Source organism: Schistocerca piceifrons, chromosome 5 (assembly GCF_021461385.2).
Source record: "Schistocerca piceifrons isolate TAMUIC-IGC-003096 chromosome 5, iqSchPice1.1, whole genome shotgun sequence".
In the NCBI taxonomy this organism is placed as follows: Eukaryota; Metazoa; Arthropoda; class Insecta; order Orthoptera; family Acrididae; genus Schistocerca; species Schistocerca piceifrons.
Window position 1 is genome coordinate 75,983,773 of NC_060142.1, and position 24,259 is coordinate 76,008,031.

A 24,259-nucleotide genomic window follows, 5' to 3' on the forward strand; every position below is an offset into this window, starting at 1 on the left:
TTACTATTGGGGGCCCTCTCTGAGGACACTCCCACCTTAGGTGACTGTCTACACCTCAAGTCACACCTCCCGATAAACAGTGAGGGACCAGGGACCAATCAACATGTTCAGAAGGTACCAGCTTGGGAAATCACCCCTCCCTGGGCCTGGCCTTTACCAGGGGTATGTATGTGTCCTGCTTGTCTACCTGGAGTGGGGAATTACGCATTACCCCGTCACCGGCTATGCATGGGACCACATGAGTTGGCCTTCTGACATGCACAGGGAGGAAAGAAAGAGAAAGGGAGGAACAAAGAAAAGGAAAGAACAGAAGAATTCTGAAACACCTCAGTGGAGAAGAAGGTAAAGAGAAGAATCTAGGAAAGGAGAAGGACAAAGTAAGGATAGAGACGTTCCATTATAGAGGTAAAAGAAAAACCACTTCATACATTCACATGTGTCCATCTCCAGATGTAGGTGCAAAACATACTCCCAAAGAGGGTGAAGGAGACGGGAGGGGGTGGAGGGGGGTGGATGATCGGGGACAGGAAGGGATGTGGAAAGGGGAGGTATGCAGCCCAGAAAGGAAAGAGAGCTGCACTAGCTCGGGCTCCCGTGCTTGCCACACATGTATCCGCAAAGGAGTTGTGGACCCCATGGAGGGGTTATGGTAACGTGTCTGGTACATTGGGTGGTAATGGCCCTTCCTATTCCACTATCAATAATTGGATTGCTGCATTTAAAACAGAGCATTTCAGCAATGAAGATGATGAGTTTCCTGGAAGGTCAACTCAAGTCACAGTTCTGGAAACTGCAGATGATGTTCATTCCATGATCCTGGATGATCAGAGGATAACTGCTAGCAAGCAAGACACTGGGGATGTCCTGAGAACACGTGCATACGTGCATCATTACTCATGATATTTTGGGCATGAGAAAGCTCTCAGCCAAATGTGTTCTAATGTCTTGATGAAAAAAAAAGTGTTTGCTTCACAGTCCATTTGGTCTAATTTCACCAGAATTCTGCGGGATTTTTTAATAGCTTCATCACTTTGAATGAAAACGGATATACACTTATAATTCAGAGTCAGAAGAACGAAGACACAGTGGTTCTCCACATCCAAAGACATTCAAAAACAAAATGATTGGCAGATGAGTTGTTTATATCTGTCTTTTGGTATTGATTTGATTTTAACAGGAGAGCTAAAACAGCTTAGGTCTAACCCACTACTGCCCGCACCGAAACTAGGTTTATTGTGCGGTATAGCTCCCTGTATATCTAATAAAGCCAACCAGTGCCCTTAAATAGTGCAAGGAGTCCCTCTACCGGTTTTTTGTTAGACACAATTTCTTCAGGTCTAGTTGTCCCGAAGATTCTGTATCTTTTACTCTCCAATGCCATGCATTCAAAGATTGGGTGTGATGCAGTTTCTTCACCACAGATACTACATTTAGGGTCCTCTTCCATTATACCCATTGTGTAGGTGTTTTTTTGAAGCTCCCATGGCCGGTCATCAGTCCAGTCATGAGTTTGATCTCTTTCCTGCTCAATCCCAGGATTACAGAGCTTCTTTTAAAACATGGCTTGGGCATCATTACCTTACCATGTTTTTGTTTATGGACCTTGGTCCTACGTGCTGTTTCCTAAGCCAGTTCCGTAGTTCTAATTTGATCATAGCCTTGGTGATTGTCAAGGCAGGTTCCGGTCCAATAAATGGAGATGTTGCCCCATCCTAGCCAATCTATCAACTTGTTCATTGCCACAGATCACCGACTGGCCAGTCTTTTGGAATAAAGATGGAGTCCTACTTACTGACTACATACAACGTGGTGAAACCATCATGACAAAGTAATATGTTGAACTTCGACAAACTGAAGCAGCAATTGGTATCTGAACTTCAATGAATACTGAGAAGAGGAAACTCATTTCCACAAGACAATGTCCCTCCTGGCAAGGTGGGGAATCACACAGCAAAAATTGGTAGATCTTCACTCTGACATCCTCAAACATCCACCCCATTCATCTGATCCAGCCCACTCAGACTATTATCTGTTTGCAAACCACAAAACACATCTCAAGGGCAGATGACTTCTGATCACTGAGAAAGCCAGTAAGAATATGGATGAGCAATTTCCTGCACAGCTGAAATTTTTTTTAGATGGGATAAAGAAACTGGAACAAATATGCCATGTTAAACTGAAGGGGGATTGCTTGAAGTTTTCCACTCCCCCATCTGGAGTAGGGAGTCAGAGATATAAAGTTCTCAATTTACGTAAAATATTACATTGAAACCAAGAAGTCAAATACATAAATGTAATTATACAATGAATGTCACAATGTGCTTTTAAAACATTCTACTTTCATAATTGCGATGACTTTTTAATCTATATAAAGTGTTCACATGTCCCAACGGGATAAATGAGATGTGTGTTTCATCACGTCGTTAAATACGACAAAAATTGTTAGTCTGCACCCTTAAAAATTTTTTTATAACATGTAATGAGTTTCATGGCATTTTGACCTGCTATATTGTGACATACATTGTATAATTACTTTTATGTATTTGACTTTTTGGTTTCAATGTAATATTTTACATAAATTAAGAACTTTATATCTCCGACTCCCTACGCCAGATGGCGGTTATTGTGTTACAACAAATTCTGTTGTATTTGATGTCATGTTACTTGTATATTTTTCTTCTTTTCTAGTCCTGTAATCTGACACTATATAACTTCACCTGTCGATTTTTATTCTGACATGTTTTTTAAGTTGTTTGAAAATAACATGCCAGCATATGTTGGCAAGATGTGCATCCCCCCCCCGCTCTTGTTTGCTATGCGTTTTTAATGTACAATTTTAAAATTGAAATATTCAATTAATGATTTGCAAGTGCACGTTGGTATTTTGTGGTAATCTCTTGGCAAATAAAGAATTGTTAAGTCTTCACGTAACACATGCCACATAGAGGGCATTCCAAGACCCTGTCACACCGAGGTCTGCTGTATAGGTGAATGTAAACAGCGGCTTCAGTTATTGTGATCGCTTCTCAGTCTTTGTCACTGATGACTTGATACCAGTGTCTGAGTTTAATTTGTACACCACAGGTATGTTCTTTCCAACAGTTGGTTTATACTCAGGTGTATTTATAGTTTTTTGTTTTTATTCACTGATCGCTGTGTGAAATTTTTAACTTCCAGCACTGAAGATGATCACTATGTGATTGAAAATTGATTTTGCTATCAATAAAACATCAATATTATGGCCAATGCTGACCTTCCTTTTAATTTAGTTCTAGGAAAGGCTGATAGCAGGTAGAGAGTCATTGGAAAGATCCCAAGGATGTTTAATCCATCCACAAAGGAAGTAGCTTACAAAAACTTTGTTCGGCTGATTCTTGAGTGTTGCTGGCAGTTTGGAACGCTTAGCGAGTCAGATTAACAGAGGAGCTGGAGAATATACCAAGAACAGCTACAGATTATAATGGGTTTGTCAGTAAATGCGAAAGCGTTATAGCATTGTTCATCTATCTTCAATGACAGACGTCACAACAGAAGGCAAGTTAACAGCTAAAATTCTGAGACACTGTTCCAGTAATGTTTGAACAACTTCTTACTTTCTCCCACATATATCCTGCAAAATGTACATAACATTAAAAGTCAGACAGATTTAAGCTCATATATAAGCTTACTGACAGTCACTTTTTTTGCTCACCTGTGGAGGCCAGTCAATGAAGACCAAAAAAGGTCGAGTAGGGGAAAAACCGTGTAGTTGCAAATTTTTGCACAGTGCTAGGAAGAAGTGTCACGAACAACATACTAAGCCCCGACCAGAACAAGTGTGCACATTGGGTGGCGGGGGTGTTTGAAAGTCACTTTTATATGTTTATCTCGAGTAGGTCAAAAACTGCAGCTCTCAATGAAAATATTCTCCAGTGCAAAATGAAATTCCCTTCAAAAAGGTCTTATTAATTTTTTTTCTCTAGGTGTAATAGTTTCCACACTGCCAGGGATGGAAGAATCACTTATTAAAAATTGTTTTAATCATATGAAATTTTTGTTTGTCTCTGAAAGAAGTGGGTTAAAAACAAATATTCAACAGAGCCATATTAAGTGATAAACTGTGTTCCAAGGAGGTAACATGGAGAGGAAGGGGGGGTATAGAAATGTGAGGGAAGGATTGTGTTCACACAGTTCCCTCCTTCCCATATTTCTGCAAACTGAGGATTGCCGATGATTACCCACTACATCGCAACAAGCAGCAACAGGGTGCCTCACAAAGTTACACTAACCCTCCAGATCCTGCCCTATGAATCACTGGTGACACAATTATATCTGGGGACAGTTATGTTCCACAAAATGTGTTAACACTACAGGGAATGCAGACTTGAGTTACTAATAACACTAACACAAAAACACATGGACAGAATCGACACAAATTTCTGTACACTGTCCTACACTGCCAGAGGGCAAATTTATTCTTGGTTATCCTGTACAATAACTGTACGGTTCTTCCAGGAAAGGCTACTTTCCCCACTATGAGTACGGCTCAGTTTTCAGCTTACAGACAGACTATACATCCCCAACATTTTCTGTCCAGTTATCTTATGTGAGTAGACAAAATTACTTCATTGAGCTCATAGTCATGTAGAGCTATTTTCAGTTCATTAAGCATGTATTTGCATTTGATTACAGAGCTATTATGTAAACAATACCAGACAGACAGAGCTGTCAACTGTACTACACTGAAGTGCCTGTCCCAATTGTAGCACACTATCAATACGTATTCGACAATAGTGATTTCACTGTCTCCACTATCACTGGCTGGAATACTTTTCACAGCATTATGGGTGCCAAATGCATCGCCCCAGTGTCAGCTCCCCCAGCAACTGAAGAGGCCCAGGTGCTTAAATTGTCTTACTCTCCAACAAGTCACCTATGTGTTACAGAACTTCAGATATTTCAGCTTAAGTTGAGCAATGGTTCACAGCAGATTATTCTTCTAGACTAACATGATCAGTCCCACTCCAGAAGACACATTCACAGCCATACTTGAAGATATACTATGGATGTCAGATAAGTGGCACCACTCAGTGCAGACCTCTCTACAAGTGACAGCAATTCTTGAATAGAGAAGATTTACGCAGCCTACCATTAACACAACTAAAGGTGGAAGAAGTGCAGTAACTTTCTGGTCTTTCATTAATTGACCACCATATGAGTACAAGACAGTTGCACGAGTTTTCAATACACTGTCAATGATAAGCAGCAGTAAGGTGTCACATTCACCAATTCAATCCTTTTTTCCACAAACATTACGCAGGTCATCTCACATCATAACATTTATAACTTAAACACTTCTCAGCCATTGTTTACAGGAATGTATTTTACATAGAAGGTTACTCAACACCTGCAAAAAAGTAATCGAAACACTAGCTCAGTGACATTATCTTGTTTACCCATATAAAAGAACTGGACAGGAAATGCTAGGGTGGTTTAGTCTGTCAACTGAAAATACAGCAGCATTCATAGTGGGGGAAGCTGACTCTCCAGAAGAACACTACAGATCCCACACAGGCTGACTAAGAATCTATTTTTCCTCTGGCACTGTACAACAGAGTGCAGAGATTTATATGGGTGCTGTCCATCTGTGTTAGTATTATTAGTATATAACTGCACTCTTTGCAGCTTTAATGCATTTTGTAGGAAATATACACCCCGCCGTGTCTGTGCACTGCATCGTCAGTGCTTAAGGAGCACTGTGGAGGTTTGGTATGACTTTGTGAAACACCCTGTAGTAGCTTTTTGTGACAGTGAGCTAGACAGAGTGGGGCATTACCTGCTCAACTTTTGGTTTGCAGACATATGAAGGGGGGCAAACGCATGAGCACAATCTGGCGATCTATCTTCTCTCATGCTTCTACTTCACTTATCACCCCCCCCCCCCCCAAACACAACTTATCCCTTAATACATCTCTACTGCACTCAGATGTGTTACATGCATTTAATATTTTCACCCACTTCATTTGAAGATGAACATTAGTTTTACAAGGTTACAACAATATTTTTAATCATCTGCATTTGTTTACATCCCCTGCAACAAGAAAAAGCACCACACAAAAGTGACCTTCAAACACCCCCACATCCCAACGCTCACACCCTACCGCTCAGGATTTTTAGTGCACTGTTCTCAACACTCCCTCCTAGCAACATGCAAAAATTTGCAACTACATGATTTTTTCCCCATAATTTTCCTTTGTTGACTAAACAATAGGAGGCACTCTGTATTGCTGCAGATGTCCATGTCACTATGATGACAGTAGTCTCAGAAGTAGTCATGCAAGTATTATGATCAAATATCTTATCCGATTCCTCTTTTTAAACTTAATAATCTTCATCTGCCACATATCCTTTCTCCTTTTTATGAAACTGAAGCCAGAAATAAGGACTGTACATTGGAATATTTGTTTCACCTTCATTACTTAATAAACACCAAAACTGTCATTTCATTCACTAATTGTTAACGGATTTATTACTTGTTACACTTTAAGAGGGGAGATATGTAGAGGATATCAAATTAAAGGTTACCTGAAAGAACCACCCAGGAGGAAGAAGGAACATGGTGGCAACAAACTGGAAGAGTCTAAATGCACATTTGAAGTCACAACAAACAGTAACATCTACTGGTTGATAGAAGAAGAAAAAGAAGAAAAGGCACTTATTTTAACAGCAATAATTTTTCATACCCTGCTGTTTGGGTGTCAGCACTAAACTCTCCTCCTCCTCGTCTGTCTCCTGGAAAAAACGTGACTTCTGTTGAACCCATTTCAGCTCCTACAAGCTGACCTCCACTCAATTTCTGCACCAATTCAAGACCTGTAGAAAAAAAAAGGAGATTAGTAAATTGAACAAATATTTGGTCTGTACAGTGACAACACCTGCCAAGTAAAAGTCTGCAATTGTGCATATGTCTAATGTTGTGAAACTATATGTGAAGGTAGTATCTGTTCCTGTAAAAACAGATACCATTGATGACCGTGCAGCTTCTCTAGAATGAAATGATAATTAAATCGACACCTTAACTGCAAACAGGTGTTAATATATATCATTGGGGACATGTTGAAAATGTATGCCCCAGCCACTGAACTTCACGCTATGCCCCAACTTGTACGGGACATGGTAGATTAATCTGCCACATGTAAAGAGTGTGATGGGCAAACATCTATTAGGCCCACTACGAATGTAGTGGTGTGGACATGTTGGGAATGTGGATCTCATGGGGAGCACGCAAGGTATAAGTACCTGCAGGCGCACTATCCTCTGTACCCTCAGTGGCTCAGATAGAGCGTCTGCCATGTACACAGGTGACCCTGGGTTCGAGTCCCGTTCGGGGCACACATTTTCAACATGTTCCCAATTATGTATATCAATGCCTGTTTGCAGCTAGGGTGTCGATTTAAATATCATTTCAATGTTGTGAAAGTTAATCACATAAATATTTTTCCTTGAATGACCTTTTACATGCAACCACCACAAGAAAGTATCTGGTACAGTGGCAGTACCTGATGCTAAAAATCTCTGAGGTTTCCAGATGTTGGAAGTTAGCCTGTAAAACAAGTAAAGCTTATCCAGACACTTTAAATCTTCTCATTTCAGGGTTGATGGGTTGATCTATTGCTGCAGGTTGCGAGAACATTTGGCAGTGTTTGATTAGTAATCTTTAAGTTGAAACTTAAATGCCTAAATGTTCAAGACCAAAACATGCCAGATCACTGAATTAACCTAACACATGACCCAGGCACAGCCGTATATTGAGTGAAGTTCATTTATAAAGTTAATGGAGCTGTGAAGAAGAGAAGTAAGCTAGTTTCTTACACTCCTGTGACTAGGGCAATAGCTTTGACCAATTTTGAACTACCAGGTGGTTATAATGAAACTTTCGCTACTTGATAGGGCCCCATGAGAAAGGAGTGATAGGAGGACAATTAAACTTTTTGGAAACATTTGAAGGGGCACGTGGAAGAGAAATGACAAACCATTCAAAGAAACATTATAATTTCCACATGAGAGGATAACAACTCTATACCATATTTACATTCCACATTACAAGCACTGCTCAATGTGACAACCAACAGCATCACCAACAGCCTGGAACAGCACTAACACCATTTCACAATTGTTTGCAGCACTTTTCTAACAGTGAACCACAGATTGTTCAGCTGTTGTGACACAGCCCATGCACTACTTGAAGATCGTACTTGTGACCAGTATTCTCAGCCATGGCAACAGTAACTTCAACAATTTCTGGTGCAATTTGCCGTTAGCTTCTCTCTCCCAGGAGCAATTGCTGAATCTCCACTTAATTCTTAGTTCCGAATTGTGCTCTTCAACCAGTGTGTGGAAAGAGCACCTCTCTCCATATTCCTTTAATCAACAGCTACATCTGTACTCTGTAAAACCACCATGAAGTGCATGGCAGAGCATACATCCCATTTACCAGTTACTAGGGTTGCTTGCCCTTCCATTCACATACAGAAAATGGGAAGAATGATAGTTTTAAGGCCTTTGCGCATGCTGTAATTATTCTAATTTTATTCTCACAATTCATATGTGAGCAATACATAGGGGGTTGTATATTCCTAGATTCACAATTTAAAGCTGATTCTTGAAACTGTGTTAATAGACTTCTCTGGATAGGTTACATCTGTCCTGGAGTCTACCAGTTCAGCTGCTTCGGTATCTCTGTGACACTCTCCCATGGGTCAAGAAACCAGTGACCAATTGTACTGCCCTTCTCTGTATATATTCAATGTCTCCTGTTAGTCCTATTTGGCATGGGTCCTACAACTTGAGCAATATCCTAGAACTAGTCGCATGAGTGATTTGTAAGCAACCTCCTTTGCAGACTGATTGCACTTCCCAGCATTCTACCAATACACTGAAGTCTACCACTTGCTCTAACCACAACTGAGCCTATGCGATCATTCCATTTCATATCCCTAAAAAGTGTTACACCCAGGTATTTGCATGAGCTGGCTGATTCCAACAGTGACTCAGTGACATTATAGTCAAAGGATAATCCTATTATTCATTTTATGAAGTGCACAATTTTATGTTTCTGAGTATTTAATGCAAGTTGCCAATCTTTGAACCACTTTGAAATCTTATCAAGATCTGACTGAATATTTATGCAGCTTCTTTCAGACAGTGCTTCATTATAGATAACTGCATCATCTGCAATGTCTGAGATTACTATCAATATTGTCGGCAAGGCCGTTAATATACAACTGAACAGCAAGTGTCCCAATACACTTCCCTGGGTCACTCACTCAATGCATCACTCTCAAAGAGCAACAGCTCTATCGATGCTTTAATAAAACAATTTTATGGGTAAAACCCTGCCCATCTTGTTCAGACCCATGTTGACTGTCCACAACTAACACACACTGATGCTTGTGTTTCAGACCTATGCCACGATACCAGTACTGGTGTTTAATGGCAAGTCATGACACAGACTACTAACAATACAAATCCTGCAGAGCACAGGCTGAGCACGATTCCCATAAAGCTGGGTACCCATAAGGTAAATAGTTTTCTGTCTACACTGGCTCAAGTAGTTAAAGTTTAATTACAGGCACCCTGTAAAAGATAATGAATTGAGACATCACCACTGGGTGTATTGAAGCTCATGGTACAGCTGTTCTACTTCAGCCAGCAATGGGGCCACTTTATGAATGGAAGTTGATCTCTAGCGGAGTCCGAGGTCTGGCTTAGGTTGGAAGGTGACAGTTTAGTAATGTACCGACATAGCCAACAAATGTATGTCAATCTTTTTTATGTGTATGAGGCTGTCAAATGAAAATGAGAGAAGAAAACATACGTAAACTGTTTATTATTTCTAAATGTATTGCCATAACTGTTAATACACGTATTTCACTGTGAGACAAGATGGTCAATGCCTTCATGGGTAAACGTTTGCAGTTGGCTACAGAACAGTGATTGTATAAAGGCATGCACCTCTTCATTTGAAGCAAATTAACGACCACTAATATCTTCTTTTCAGGCAACCAAGAATATGGAAATCACATGAGGAGAGATCAGGACTATATAGAGGACGAGTAAGGGCTTTCCAGTGAATTTTCTGCAGCAGATCGAAATGTGGTTAAGCCCATATGTTGCCAAGGTTGTTTTGAGTAAGCTGTAGAAGTTTCTCTGGAAGTCCTTGCACATCCCCCATACAATCCTGATATCTTACCATTCAATTTCCATACTTTTGGACAGCTGAAGAAATACATTCATGGCATTGATTTGCTTCAAAGAGGTGCACGGCTGGGTACAAACCACAAACATTTTTCCACGAAAGCGGGATAAATATATTAAAAGTCATGGCAATCACTTTCAAAATAATAAACACTCACTCTCTTTCAGTCTGTTTCTTTTTCATCTGACTGCCCCTTACATATGACTTGCGCCTTTCGCAGCTAAAATTGTGTTCTCCATGTAAAGAAGAAAGATTTTCCCCACTGTGGTCTGATAATTTCAATTCCATATGTTTGAAAGCATTAACCCCTTAACATAAAACCATGAGTTACCTTGTTTTTATTATTCTGACAAATTTAAAATCCCAAGTATACACTGGCAACTTAAGAAGAGACCTTCAAAAACATAAAAACCCACTTATATCCATTTTAGCACAGACAGTTACACATTTGGCCACTAGACAGCATCTGGTACTACATTTGTAGCCTGGCTATTGTGTTCAGGTTAAGTAGTTGCCCCTATATATCATCTTTAGTGTGCACAGTTTTGGATACTCTACAACAAAACACGCACTTTCAGACACGCCTATATTGTTGTTTAGGCAATCCTTCCAAAAAAGGATTACTAGTGATCCAGAGTTTGACATTGAATTTAGCAGCTCATAAAGTGAAGAAGAACATTATGTTACTTCATCAGCAAAAAGTGATGACAGTTTGTCAGTTGAGCAACAAGTGCTCGTTGGTGGTACAAGATAAATACATTCACTGTGCTCCAGGATTTATGCACACGGAAACTATTGTGAAAGACATAGTTAAGACTTCACAGCAACACAAATGAAAAAATGTTTCAAATTTCAGGATATTTTAGTCAATGTCTGGTGCACGAGTAAACTAGGGTTCATTACTAGTGATTTTCAAAATTTTGTAACTCATTATTTTGAGCTTTAAAAGCTGTCTTTGCAGGTCTATACATAATGTCATTCATTATAGGATGATTTCATTAATAATAATATGTTATCTTTTGGAACATGACTTTAAAAAAGATCATTAAATTTAGGGGTTAGTAACACAAGATCATTAAATTAAGGGGTTAGTAACACAATCATTCACACCAAAATCCCTTTTATTCCTGCTGAGGTCATAATACTCCAATATTTAAAATACATGTGATGTTATACCTAACATCACAGTCACTACACTGGCTGCCAAAATCAATGGTCAAAGTTTATAGGCTGTATCATGTTCTTCAATACTTCCAAAACACTAGCTGAGAAAATTTACACATGGAAGCTGTTGCCTGAGATGCTTAATGTTACTGCATGAAGTTAGGGTCCCCAAACCATGAAACATAGACCTACTCCTGACAGTTTAGCTAGTGAGCCTAAGATACTGATAGCTGTATCGTATGAGGAAACATCATACGGATATCAAAAGAACCCAGGCTAACACATGAGTCCTGAACAGAGGCAGCAGGCTTTTCAGTGTTGTGAATGACATGGCCTCTAGTGTACAGTATAACATTTTTTTTTTAGTTATGGTTTTAGGGCACAAAACAGCTATTGTCATAAGCGCCCATGCTGTGGCTTAGTGAAGCGTAAAAACAGGAATATAAATCAGCAGCAATGGAAGCAAAACTAAAAACGGAAGCAAACTACAAACGGCAGGAAATCTTAGAAATGTGCCATTGCAAAAGTCAAGGTCGCAATCAGCTGAGCGCATGTCATCTGCTAAAAGGGAAGCCATATCGGGCAACTGCTGTAACTGGGCATGTAGTGGATTAAAATAGGGGCACTGAAGTGAAAGGTGTCTCACTGTCCACGGCTGAGAGCAGGGGAGGATCACCACTTCAAAGATGTCGATGGCTAAAAAACATAGTGCCCTATCCAGAGTCTAGTGAAAATTACCTCCTCCCAATGATAAGGCCGGGAGGAAGAAGTCCAAGCACAGGGAAGGCGTTTCACATCCTGTAATTTATTATCAAGAAGTGTAGACCAATGTGCGTGCCATAAAAGAGCAACACGACAACATAAAACGCTCTCATCGGCTAAGGGAACCATGCCAACAGCAGGCCAAGGTAGAGAGACTGCAGCCTTTGCCGCTATATCAGCTGCCTCGTTTCCGTGAATACCAATGTGCCCAGGGATCCAGAGGAATGCGACAGAGATGCCCCCCAAGTGGAGCAAGTGGAGGCAGTCCAGAATCTGGTGGACCAGAGGGTGGACAGGATAAAGAGCTTGGAGCCTGAGGAGAGATCTGACGAATCCGACCATATAATATAATATAGCTACTTATGGCGACAGATGTATTGGACAGCCTGGGGAACAGCGTAAAGCACCACAGTAAAAACAGAACACTGGATGGGAAGCCAAAATCTACTAGGTGTATTGCCAACAATATAGGAACTCCCAACACCAAATGATGTTTTTTGATCCATCAGTGTAAATAAATGTGGCATGCTCCATTTGTGTGCATAGAGCAGCAAATGCCCGACGATAAACTAGAGTGGGGAGAGATGGGGGGGGGGGGGGGGGGGGGGGGGTGGTACTGTCCTTGGGAAGTTGACAAAGGTCACGGAGAAGGCAAAGGCAGGTCCGCAGGCAAAGTCAACATGCCCATTTACAGATGTCGCCTGATATGGCTTCCCTTTTAGCAGATGACATGCGCTCAGCCGATTGCGTCCTCGCGTTTATCAGTGTCAGTGAGATGACATCGGTCATTTGGAGCCCTTTTCAGGGAAAACAACTTCCAGCTGTCAAGAAAGTTTTAGGGAAGTGGAAGCAAAGAGAATGTAGCAGTTGACAGAAGTGGACTCCTGGTGGTAGTAGAGAGGAATGGTGGTCTGCATACCTAAATACAAGGAGGTGTCGAAAAAAAAAGGGGCATAGGCCAGATGAGCAGGCATGGAAGACAGATGACTAGCGTAAAGACTCGGAAGGACTGCTCGCCGACTGGACAGCGGAGGTTCAGCAGTCTCAGCATAAAGGCTCTCCACGGGGCTGGTGTAAAAAGCTCCAGACGCTAAACGCAATTCATGGTGGTGAACAGAGTCGAGACGCCAAAGAATAGATGGCCGTGCAGAGGAGTAAACTATGATTCCATAGGCCGATTTCAAGCACACTAAGGTGCGATATAGGAGGAGGAGGAGGAGGAGGAGGAGGACCACTATGTCCACTCCTCAGGAGGTACCACTCAGAATACGGAGGGTGTTGAGGGATTGCAGACAGCGAGCTGAAAGATAGGAAACGTGGGAAGACCAGCACAGTTTTCTGTCAAACATAAGGCCCAAGAATTTAGCGATGTCTGCAAACAGAAGGTTGACCGGGCCTAGATGTAGGGAAGGCAGAGGAAACTCCATATGACGCCAAAAATTTACACAGATGGTCTTACTGGGAGAAAAGTGGAAGCAAGTTTCGAAGCTCCATGAGTGGAGGCAATCGAGACATCCTTGAAGCCATTGTTGAAGAAGGCTGGTCCGTTGAGAGCTGTAGAAGATCACAAAATCATCGACAAAGAGGGGGCCTGGGACGTCGGGAAGGAGACAATCCATAATTGGATTTATGGCAATGGCAAATGGTACAACAGTTAGCACGGAGCCCTGGGGCATCGCGTTTTCTTGAGAGAAAGTACGAGAGAGAGTAGTGTTCAGCAGCACCTTAAATGTGCGTTGTGTCATAAATTCACAAATAAAAAGGGGTAGCTGACCTAGAAAGCCCCAAGAAAACAGTGTGCCAACAAGTATAGTATGCTCTCTCCAAATCAGAAAATATAGCTACCGCCTGGAGTTTCCTAAGAAAATTGTTCACAATATAAGTGGAGAGAGCAACAAGATGGTCAACTGCAGAAATATGCTTTCGGAAAACGCATTGGGCAGGTGTTAAACGGTTTTAGGTCTCCAGCCACCAGGCTAAAAGGCAATTCACCATACGCTCCAAAACCTTACAAACACTACTCGAGAGAGATATGGGGCGATAGCTAGAGGGGAGATGTTTGTCCTTTCCAGGTTTCGGAACAGGAATGATGATAGCTCCCCACCATCTGTGAAAGGGACTGCCAGTCCAAATTCAATTATAAAGGTGAAGGCAGACTACAGTATGATAAATGAAGCAACATTTTGACGTGGCTTCAATCAGGTCCTGGGGCAGAAACGCAAGAGGAAGAGAGAGTGTGTTGGAGTGCCTGCACAGAAAAAATGGAAATGCCGTGTGGCCGGGGCGGTACGAGGTACTGAATGTTCTGCGGCTGTAAGAATAACTTCCGTAACATGAGTGATGAGTGACCTGATCGTCAATGGTGGGAAAGTGACGGTCATCCAATGTCGCTGGAGAGGAGAAAAGTGTCCAATCGGCTTGGGAAAACTCCCAGCATCTTGGGCGCATAGACGGCAGTTGTGGCTGTAATCATAGGACACATGGAAAATGGTCACTTGAGAGTGTATCAGCAAGAGCGAACCAATCAAAGCACTGAGCTAGCTGAACAGTACCAACCGAGAGGTCCGAATGAGAGAAATTCGGGATGGAGGCAAAAATATAGATTCCCCAGAGTTGAGGAAAACAAGATCCACTTCGTGGAAGAGATCGATCAATAGAGAGCCTTGCCGACAAGGACGCAGAGATCCCCAAAGTTAGCAGTGGGCATTGATGTCCCAACCAGCAAATGGTGGGGCGGGAGGTGACCAAGGAGATGAAGGAGATCAGCTCTTACTATCAGTGTGGGCGATGAAATGTATACAGTACAAAGCGATAAGGTGTATCCAGAAAGGGAAAGATGGACAGTGACAGCTTGGAAGGGACTGCTTAAGGGATTGGGTGATAATGGACAGTATTATGGAGAAAAATCGTAAGTTCCCCGTGTCCCAGAGTTCCATCAACAGGGGTGACATCAAACCGGACTGATTGGAAATGGGGGAAACCAAAGCGATTGTGAGGACGTAGCTTTGTTTCCTGAAGACAGAAGACGACCGGAGAGTAGGATCGTAAGAGGATCAACAATTCATCCCGAATGGCTCGAATTCCGCAGATATTCCAATGGAGAAGTGACATAGGGTGAACAGAAAAGGGAAGAATCTCACCATGATTGCTGTCAACAACCTCTGGTGGCCAACAGCTTGGAATGGCATTCAGCCAAAGGCAGAAAATCCTGATCCATAAGTTGTTCGGGGGTAGCTGGTTGATCGGCCGCCAGCGGTACGTCTCGGCGACACGGAAGACAGCCGAGGCACCATAGATGAGACACACCATGGCAGAGAAGGAGAGGAACTGTTTCTTATGAGCCTTCTTATGGAAGATTCGATGGTTGTGAAATTGGGGTATGTAAAAAATCTTCACAAGTAGGCTCTTTTTTGGAAATCTGGGCGTCCGATTTCGGGGCCCGTGATTTTGCAGGAGCCGGTAAAGGGTGAGCCTTAGAGTGAGCAGGTGATAGTGGGGATGTTGAACGTGGGTTCTTTGGGCCGGCCAATCTGGCGACTGTGGCACTAAAGGTGGCTATCTCCATAGAAGACTGAGGAGATGCAAGGACAGGGCTATTTTTACCCGCTGGGGGCACAGTGGGCTTTCGACTGGCAAATAACTTACGAGCTGCAAAGGTAGACACCTTTTCCTTCACTTGGACTTCCTGAATAATTCGTTTATCTTTGAAAATAGGGCAATCTCTAGAGGAAGAGGCGTGGTCGCCCATACAGTTGATGCAACGAGGGGATGGGGGTGGACAATCACCCACATGGGCATCCCTGCCACATGTAACGCATTTCGCCGGATTGGAACACGACTGGCTGGTATGTTTAAACTGCTGACATTGATTGCAATCCATAGGGTTGGGGATGTAAGGGCACACTGAAATGATCTCATATCCAGCTTTACCGTTCTATGGAAGTTGAACTCTGTCAAACGTCAAGAAGAAAGTACAGTCAGTAGCAAGTCCTTGTCAATCCTTTTCACGACTATGTACAGCTGTTACACCCTCGTCAGACAGGCAGTTTTGAATGTCCTCGGACAATCCGTTGAGTGAGCGTGTATAAACCTCCCCGCATGATGAATTTAAAGTGCGGTGTGCTTCCACCTGGACAGGGAAGGTGTGTAGCAGTGTAGTTCACAGCAATTTTTGTGCCTGGAGGGCACTGACTGTTTCTAACGACAAGGTGACGTTTCATAATAGGGAACAAGACTTCACAGGACCTGCAATAGCGTCGACACCTTTCTGAATAATGAAAGGGTTGACTGTGGAAAAGTCTTGACCTTTGTCAGACAAAGAAACAACTACTAACTTTGGCACAGATGGAAGAATTGTCCGTGGCTGAGACTCATCTAGCTTTCGCTTGTGAGCAAAAGTTGTAGACGTAGGAAGCCATGGCGAAAGTACCCCCATGATTACCAGCATCTCCAATGGTGCGCTCCTTCCTCGTGGGGACCTTCTCTGAGGGCACTCCCGCCTTAAGCGATTGTCCACACCTCAGATCACACCTACCAAGAAACGGATGGAGTGACCAATCGGCCCGTTCAGATGGTACAAACTCATCCCTCCCTGGGCCTGGCCTTTAGCAGGGTGTACATACGTGTCCTACCTGTCTACCCGGGGCATGGATTTGGTTGGTTGGGTGGAGAAGGGACCAAACTACGCAGTCATCAGCCCCTCCAACCTTGGATTAACTAAAACCGATAAAATCCCACATTAGAAGAGGGAACTACAATGGCCATAAAATGATAAACTATTGACAGGGAAGGAAGGAAAAGGGCGGAAGAAAAGGTGAGGGAAAGAAAGTGACTAATGACGGGCATGAAGGGAGAAGGACAGGTGACAAGAGAGACCGCTCAAGACATAACAGACCCCATAACGAAAGGAGTGGGAAAGCTGAGGGCCGGGATGAACCACCAAACCCAGTTGAAGCCAATCCAGTCGGGGCGAAGGGTGCAGCAAGAGAGCCAACCAGCCCCTCCACTCACCGATAAGGTGGAAGGTCCCTCCCTTAAATGAAGTGATAAAAACCCCCATCATGAATAGAACGGGAAATGAGATCCGCCGCTGAGGCACTGTCAGGCAACACCAGGGGTAGCGAGTCTGAAAGGCTTAAAGTCCGTCGCAGGGTGGCTAAATTGGGGCAGTCCAATAAGATGTCAGCCACAGTCAACATTGATCCACAATGACAGAAAGGGGGGTCCTCACGACAGAGGAGATAACCGTGAGTCAGCCACGTCTGGCTGATGCGGAGCCAGCATAGGACAACAGAGGCCTTACGAGAGATCCGGAAGGAGGACCACCACGGAGTTGTAGAATCCTTAATTGCCCTGAGCTTGTTTGGCGAAGAAAGAGTGTTCCATTCTGCATCCCAAAGGCGCAAATCCTGATGATGTAATGCTGAGCAAAGGTTTATTTCCAGAATGCAAATAGGAAGAGATGGCCTGGTAGTAGCTGATTTAGCCAGTTGAGCAGCAAGTTCATTGCCACGAATCCCAACATGGTCTGGGGTCCAAATGAAAACCACCGAGCATCCAAGTTGAGGAAGGAGAGAAAGGGAGTCCTGGATAGCGATGAGAAACAGGTGGCGGGGGAAGCACTCGCCGATAATGTGCAAACAGCTCAATGAGTCACTACAGATAGCGAAGGATAGTCCTGAACAGGAGTGGATATGGTCCAGTGCGCTCAAGATGGCTAACTATTCTGCAGTAAAGACACTACAGCCATCTGGCAAGGAACGAATTTCCAAGTGTCGTGCACAGGTGTAAGCAAAACCAGTGCGACCAGCAACCATGGAGCTATCACTATAGATCACTTCTGAAACCTGAAAAGAACTGAGAAGACAGTAGAACTGGTGGTGAAGAGTCATCGGAGAGACAGAATTCTTTGAATCGATTGAGAGCTGCAGCCGAGAGATGCACCACAGAGGGGTACATGCATAAGCGGTCAAGGGAATTGCTAGAGCTCAGAAAAGAGCGACTGAGTGCAGACAGCCACGGTAAGCCCACATCGTGGCCGCCGCTGCAGCAGAGGAATCTCCATGTCTGGATGCAGGGGACCATAATTAGGGTGCTTTGGGGTGCAGCGAATGCAGAGCGCATAAGATATCAGGTGGTGTTGGCAAAAAAATCGGAGTGGTGGAATCCCCGCCTCTGCGAGAAGGCTAAGTATGGGGCTAGTCCGGATGGCACCAGTCGCAAGTCGGACCCCACAGTGGTGAATGGGGTCTAGTATCTGCCATGGCGAAGGCAACGCAGAACCACAGACAGGACTTCCATAGTCTAAATGAGACTGGACCAACGCTTGATACACACACATGAGAACAGAGCGGTCGGCACCCCAGGTGGTAGTGCACAGACATCTAAGAACACTTATGGGACCAGCACATCCTCTTCAGCTGGTGAAGATGAGGGAGCCATGTCAACTGGGCATCGAAGACCAGACCCAAGAAGCGATGGGTGTCCACTACCTCGAGGGGCTGGCCATCAAGGAACAATTCCGGATGGGGATGGACCGTACAGCAGAAATGCATGACACATGACTTGGTCGCCGAAAACTGAAAGCCATGGGAGAGAACCCATGAGTGTGCCTGGCTGATTGCCCCCTGTAGACGGCGTTCTGCAGCGCCCATTACGGATGAAGCGACATAGATACAAAAATCGTCAGCATACAAAGAGGGGGACACTGTTGGCCCTACAGCTGTCACCAGACCATTAATGGCTATAGGAAAGAGAGGGACACTCAGCACAGAACCTCGTGGAACCCCATTTTCTTGCCAATGGGGAGTGCTGTAGGAGGAGAAAACTTGGACCCGAAAAGAGCGACAAGAAGGAAGTTACGGATAGAAACGGGCAGAGCACCACGAAAGCCCCATTCGTGAAGGGTGGTGAGGACGTGGTGGTGCCAAGTGGTATTATAGGCTTTATGCAGATCAAAGAATATTGCAAGGAGGTGTTGCCGATGGGCAAAAGCCGACCGGATAGCAAACTTCAGGTGGGCTAAGTTATCCACCGTAGCGCGGACACAGTGAAAACCACCTTGAGTCGATGACTAAAGGTCGTGGGATTCAAGGATCAAAAATAGCCGCCGACTCACCATGCGCTCAAGGAGCTTGCAGAGGGAGTTAGTAAGGCTATCTGGACGGTAGCTATCCAACTGAAGAGGTAGCTTCCCTGGCTTCAACACTGGAACAACAATGCTTTCCTGCCACTGGATAGGGAAGACTCCCTCACTCCACAGATGGTTGAAGAGGATCAGTAAGTGTTGGAGCATTTGGTTATGTATTCGATCCAGTCCAGGAGCTGTGTCTGAACAAAGGGCAAGGACACTGGCAAACTCACACTCGCTACATGGGGCATTATATGGCTCCGAGCAGCGAGAAACAAAAGACAAAGGCAGTCGTTCTGAGCACTCTTTCAGGAGAAGGAACGTGGGCGGATACTGAGCCAATGCTGAAGCCTGAGCAAAGTGTTGAGCGGCATTTTCTGCTACAAAGTCCAAATTGGTAAGGACAACACCATGCACAGAAATTCCAGCAACCCCGGTGGGAGGTCGGTGACTAAAAATTCACCTGAGTTTCGCCCAGACTTGTAATAGGGAGTGTGTGGCCCTATGGCAGCTAAGTATCGTTCCCAGCAAACCTGTTTCTGAAATCTGATTAGGTAGTGGGCCTGGGCACGTAGTCATTTAAAGACCAGAAGAAGAGCAGTAGAAGGGCGCTGCTGGAAGTGTTGAAGAGCATGGCGGTGGTCTTTTATGGCTGCAGCAATTTCCAGATAACACCAAGGGACATCTTCCAGCAGGAGGAACCTGAGGAAGAAGGGATTGCTTAAACAGCTGCTGAAAGGATGGCGGTAGTCAAAGTCTGTGGTAATACAGGGGGGAGAGGGGGGCAGGGGGGAGCAGAGGAGAAGGCACCCCAGTCAGCCTTAGAGATGGCCCACCTGGGAGGGTGATGGAATTAGAGACACTGAAGGAAGGTCAAAACAATTGGGTAATGGTCGCTGTCATGCAAGTCATCATGGACGCCCCACTGAATGGAGGGAAGAAGGCCAGGACTGCAGATGGAGAGGTCAATGGCAGAGAAAGTGTCATGTGCCACACTTAAGTGTGTGGGAGCACCGTGTTTAGTAGACACAGGTCAAGACCTGCCAGAACAGCTTCAACTGTCCTGCCCAGAGCTGTAGTCGTATAACTACCCCAAAGAGGGTTGTGGGCATCAAAATCCCCTAGTAGCAGGAAGGGAGAAGGGAGTTGTTGAAGAAGGGTGGTTAGGGCAGGGGATGTGGACGGCCTGTCAGGTGGGAGGTAGCGATTACAGATTGTGATTGGAGTGGCCAGATGGACCCTCACAGCAATTGCTTCTAGAATGGTATGGAGGGGAACCCATTTACTAACAATGTCCTTGCGGACCAAGGTGCAAACACCACGAGAAGCCCGCAAGGGGCCAATTCGGTTCCTACAGAAAACGTGGGACCCACGAAGGGCAGGTGAATATGAATTGACAAAATGGGTCTCCTGGAGCATAATACAAGCGGCAGAGTAGAAGGAAAGAAGGGGCTGCAACTTTGGAAGGTGACACAAATATCCGTTACAATTCCACTGGAGGATTCTCAAGCAGGAGTCCAAATGGGAAGGGAACAGACACAAGTCAGCCACGCCGCTGAGTTGCCATCCGTTACCAATAAGGATGGACTAATATCCATATAGGTGGGGTCAGACTCTGTTGGTTCATTGACTGGAGGAAGGGAAGGCTGCACCTCATGGGGTACCACAGGGGCCTTGTCCTTGTTCTTGTGTTTCTGCTTCTCCTCTTGTGAAGGAAGAGAAGGGCAGACTGCAGTGAGGTCGGGCACAGAATTATACCGGGTAATCTTGATGCCCACCGGCCGCGGATCACACTGCCGATGTGGGGCAGCAGATCGCTTTTCTGGGAGGTGCCGGGAAGAGGAGTCCCAGGAGAGAGCTCCAGTGCCAGCGGCCGCTGAAGGAGGGGAGCACTTCTCCGGGGGAGGAGGGGGAGCAGCACCCAAAGGGGTGGGTATGGGTACTGACGGGGAGGGGAGGAGGAGTGGGAGAGGGAGGAGGAGTGGGAGAGGGAGGAGGAGTGGGAGAGGGAGGAGGAGTGGGAGAGGGAGGAGGAGTGGGAGAGGGAGGAGGAGTGGGAGAGGGAGGAGGAGTGGGAGAGGGAGGAGGAGTGGGAGAGGGAGGAGGAGGCTGAAGGCATGGGGGAAATGGGGTGAGGTGGGGAAGAGGAGGGCGTAGGAGGGGGAATGGATGTAACTGAAGCAAAAGTAGAAGTCACAGTGTAGGGGAGCTGATCTAAGGTCTTGTACTCTTGAATCCTTCTTTCTTTCACAAACACTGGGCATGAAGGTGAGTGTGGAGAATGCTGTCCGTGACAATTTACACACACTGGCAGGGGGGGGGGGGGGGGGATCCACAGTCATCGCAGAGGGGATTACTGGTGCAGTGGGAAGACGTGTCCAAACCGTAAGCAATTAAAGCATCTCATCAGTGGTGGAATACAAGGTTTTACATCACACCGATACACCATGATCTTGACCTCCTCTGGGAGGACATCCCCCTCGAAGGCCAGGATAAAGGCGCAGCGGGGGTGCAATTGCTTGGAGGGCCTTGCTGCACACGGCGGATAAATCTAACCCCTTGTTGCTGGAGGTTAGGAGCGCATCATCAATTTGAAGAAGAAAATCTCAGTGGAAAATAACACCCTGTCCCGAGTTCAAAGATGGGTGGGGCACTGGACCACATGTTACTCATGGATACCACTCTGACATACTTATCTTCAATCATCTCCACGAAAAACAAAGGCTTGGTCGTGGAAAAACTTCCACCATCTGTCCTGGTACAAACCAGGTACCGAGGGAAAGGTTTCAGATCAATCCGCAGAGCCTGACCCTCCACCCAGGGGGTGACCAGGGAGGGGAAGGCCGAAGGATTGGAAGAATGAGTGTCACGTCTGTTACCACTTTTAGGACGGCCACAGAATGGCCATGATGGTGAAGCCTTTGTCGCCTCATGCCCAAGGCGTCCGCCCTAGTACCACTCACTTCGATCAGGGGCTCGTCCTGTGGGAGACACCCAGCCACAGCAAGGGCCGTCTGGCGTGGCGGCCATTGCCAGGAGTTCTGGTGCCCCAAAGTGATGAGCATTGACTCCTGGGCATACAGAAGGCGTTATCAGCTCAGGTACTAGTAGTGTGATCCCTGTGGTTTCAGGGGCTCAGCCAAGTGGTTACTTAACAGACCCATAACATGCACTGGCTACTGTGCTGGTAACCAAACGAGCGGGGGAGGGGGGGGGGGCAGGATGCAAAGGGAAAGGGGAGGGGTAGAGGAACCTGCACCATGGAAGCTAGGTAGGGAGTTCATCCCCAAATGGCTCACACTAAACGGAAAATTTTGGAAATGGAGGTCAAACCCCAAGGGGACCAAAAACGCCAAAAAGGAGATGGAAACAGCAAATTAAACAATAGCATAGGAGGGAGAGGAACAGGGATAGTAATGCAGCCTGGAAAGGAAAGGAAACTGCAATAGCTCAGGGCCCAGTGAGCGCCACACACATACCCATAAAAGGACTGTGGGCCCCCTGGGGTGGGGGGGGGCCATGGAATTACACGTTACCCTGTCACCGTCTATGCTTGGGAACGCGTGGGTCGGCCTTCAGACATGCACAGGGAGGAAAGTAAGATAAAGGAAGGAACAAAGAAAAGGAAAGAAGAGAGGTATCAAACACCGCAGTGGAGAAGAAGGTAAAGAGAAAAAGCAAGGAAAAGAGAAGGACAAAGGCACGACTGAGACTTTTGACATAGAGAGCAAAGAACAGAAACTATGTCTTCGGGTTACAAGCATCCATCTCCGGACGTAGTCATGAAACATACTCCCCAACAGAAGGATAAGAGGAAGGGAAGAGGCTGCGGGAGGGACGAGGATGAGGTATGCAACCCGGAAAGGAAAGAGAGCCGTTCAAGCTTGGGGTCCCATGCTCGCCACACACATATCCACAAAAGACTTGTGAACCCCCTGCGACAAACAGGGCCTAGATGTAGCGAAAGCTGATAAAACTCAAATTATTTTTTTTTTTTTTTTTTTTCCCTTCCGGATTCTACTGACTGGTTTGATGCGGCCCGCCACGAATTCCTTTCCTGTGCTAACCTCTTGATCTCAGAGTAGCACTTGCAACCTACGTCCTCAATTATTTGCTTGACGTATTCCAATCTCTGTCTTCCTCTACAGTTTTTGCCCTCTACAGCTCCCTCTAGTACCATGGAAGTCATTCCCTCATGTCTTAGCAGATGTCCTATCATTCTGTCCCTTCTCCTTATCAGTGTTTTCCACATATTCCTTTCCTCTCCGATTCTGCATAGAACCTCCTCATTCCTTACCTTATCAGTCCACCTAATTTTCAACATTCGTCTATAGCACCACATCTCAAATGCTTCGATTCTCTTCTGTTCCGGTTTTCCCACGGTCCATGTTTCACTGCCATACAATGCTGTACTCCAGACGTACATCCTCAGAAATTTCTTCCTCAAATTAAGGCCGGTATTTGATAGTAGTAGACTTCTCTTGGCCAGAAATGCCTTTTTTGCTATAGCGAGTCTGCTTTTGATGTCCTCCTTGCTCCGTCCGTCATTGGTTATTTTACTGCCTAGGTAGCAGAATTCCTTAACTTCATTGACTTCGTGACCATCAATCCTGATAAGTTTCTCGCTGTTCTCATTTCTACTACTTCTCATTACCTTCGTCTTTCTCCGATTTACTCTCAAACCATACTGTGTACTCATTAGACTGTTAATTCCATTCAGCAGATCATTTAATTCTTCTTCACTTTCACTCAGGATAGCAATGTCATCAGCGAATCGTATCATTGATATCCTTTCACCTTGTATTTTAATTCCACTCCTGAACCTTTCTTTTATTTCCATCATTGCTTCCTCGATGTACAGATTGAAGAGTAGGGGCGAAAGGCTACAGCCTTGTCTTACACCCTTCTTAATACGAGCACTTCGTTCTTGATCATCCACTCTTATTATTCCCTCTTGGTTGTTGTAC

General features: G+C 44.9%; 1 protein-coding gene across 1 annotated transcript in view; it reads right to left on the reverse strand.

The window, feature by feature from the left end:
• LOC124798599 (RNA 3'-terminal phosphate cyclase) overlaps positions 1-24,259 on the reverse strand; it is a 94,344-nt gene that overhangs the window by 64,462 nt on the left and 5,623 nt on the right. The window contains exon 3 of the mRNA XM_047262067.1: positions 6,723-6,852. Within this exon, the coding sequence (XP_047118023.1) occupies positions 6,723-6,852 (130 nt within the window). The remainder of the gene's footprint in view (positions 1-6,722; positions 6,853-24,259) is intronic.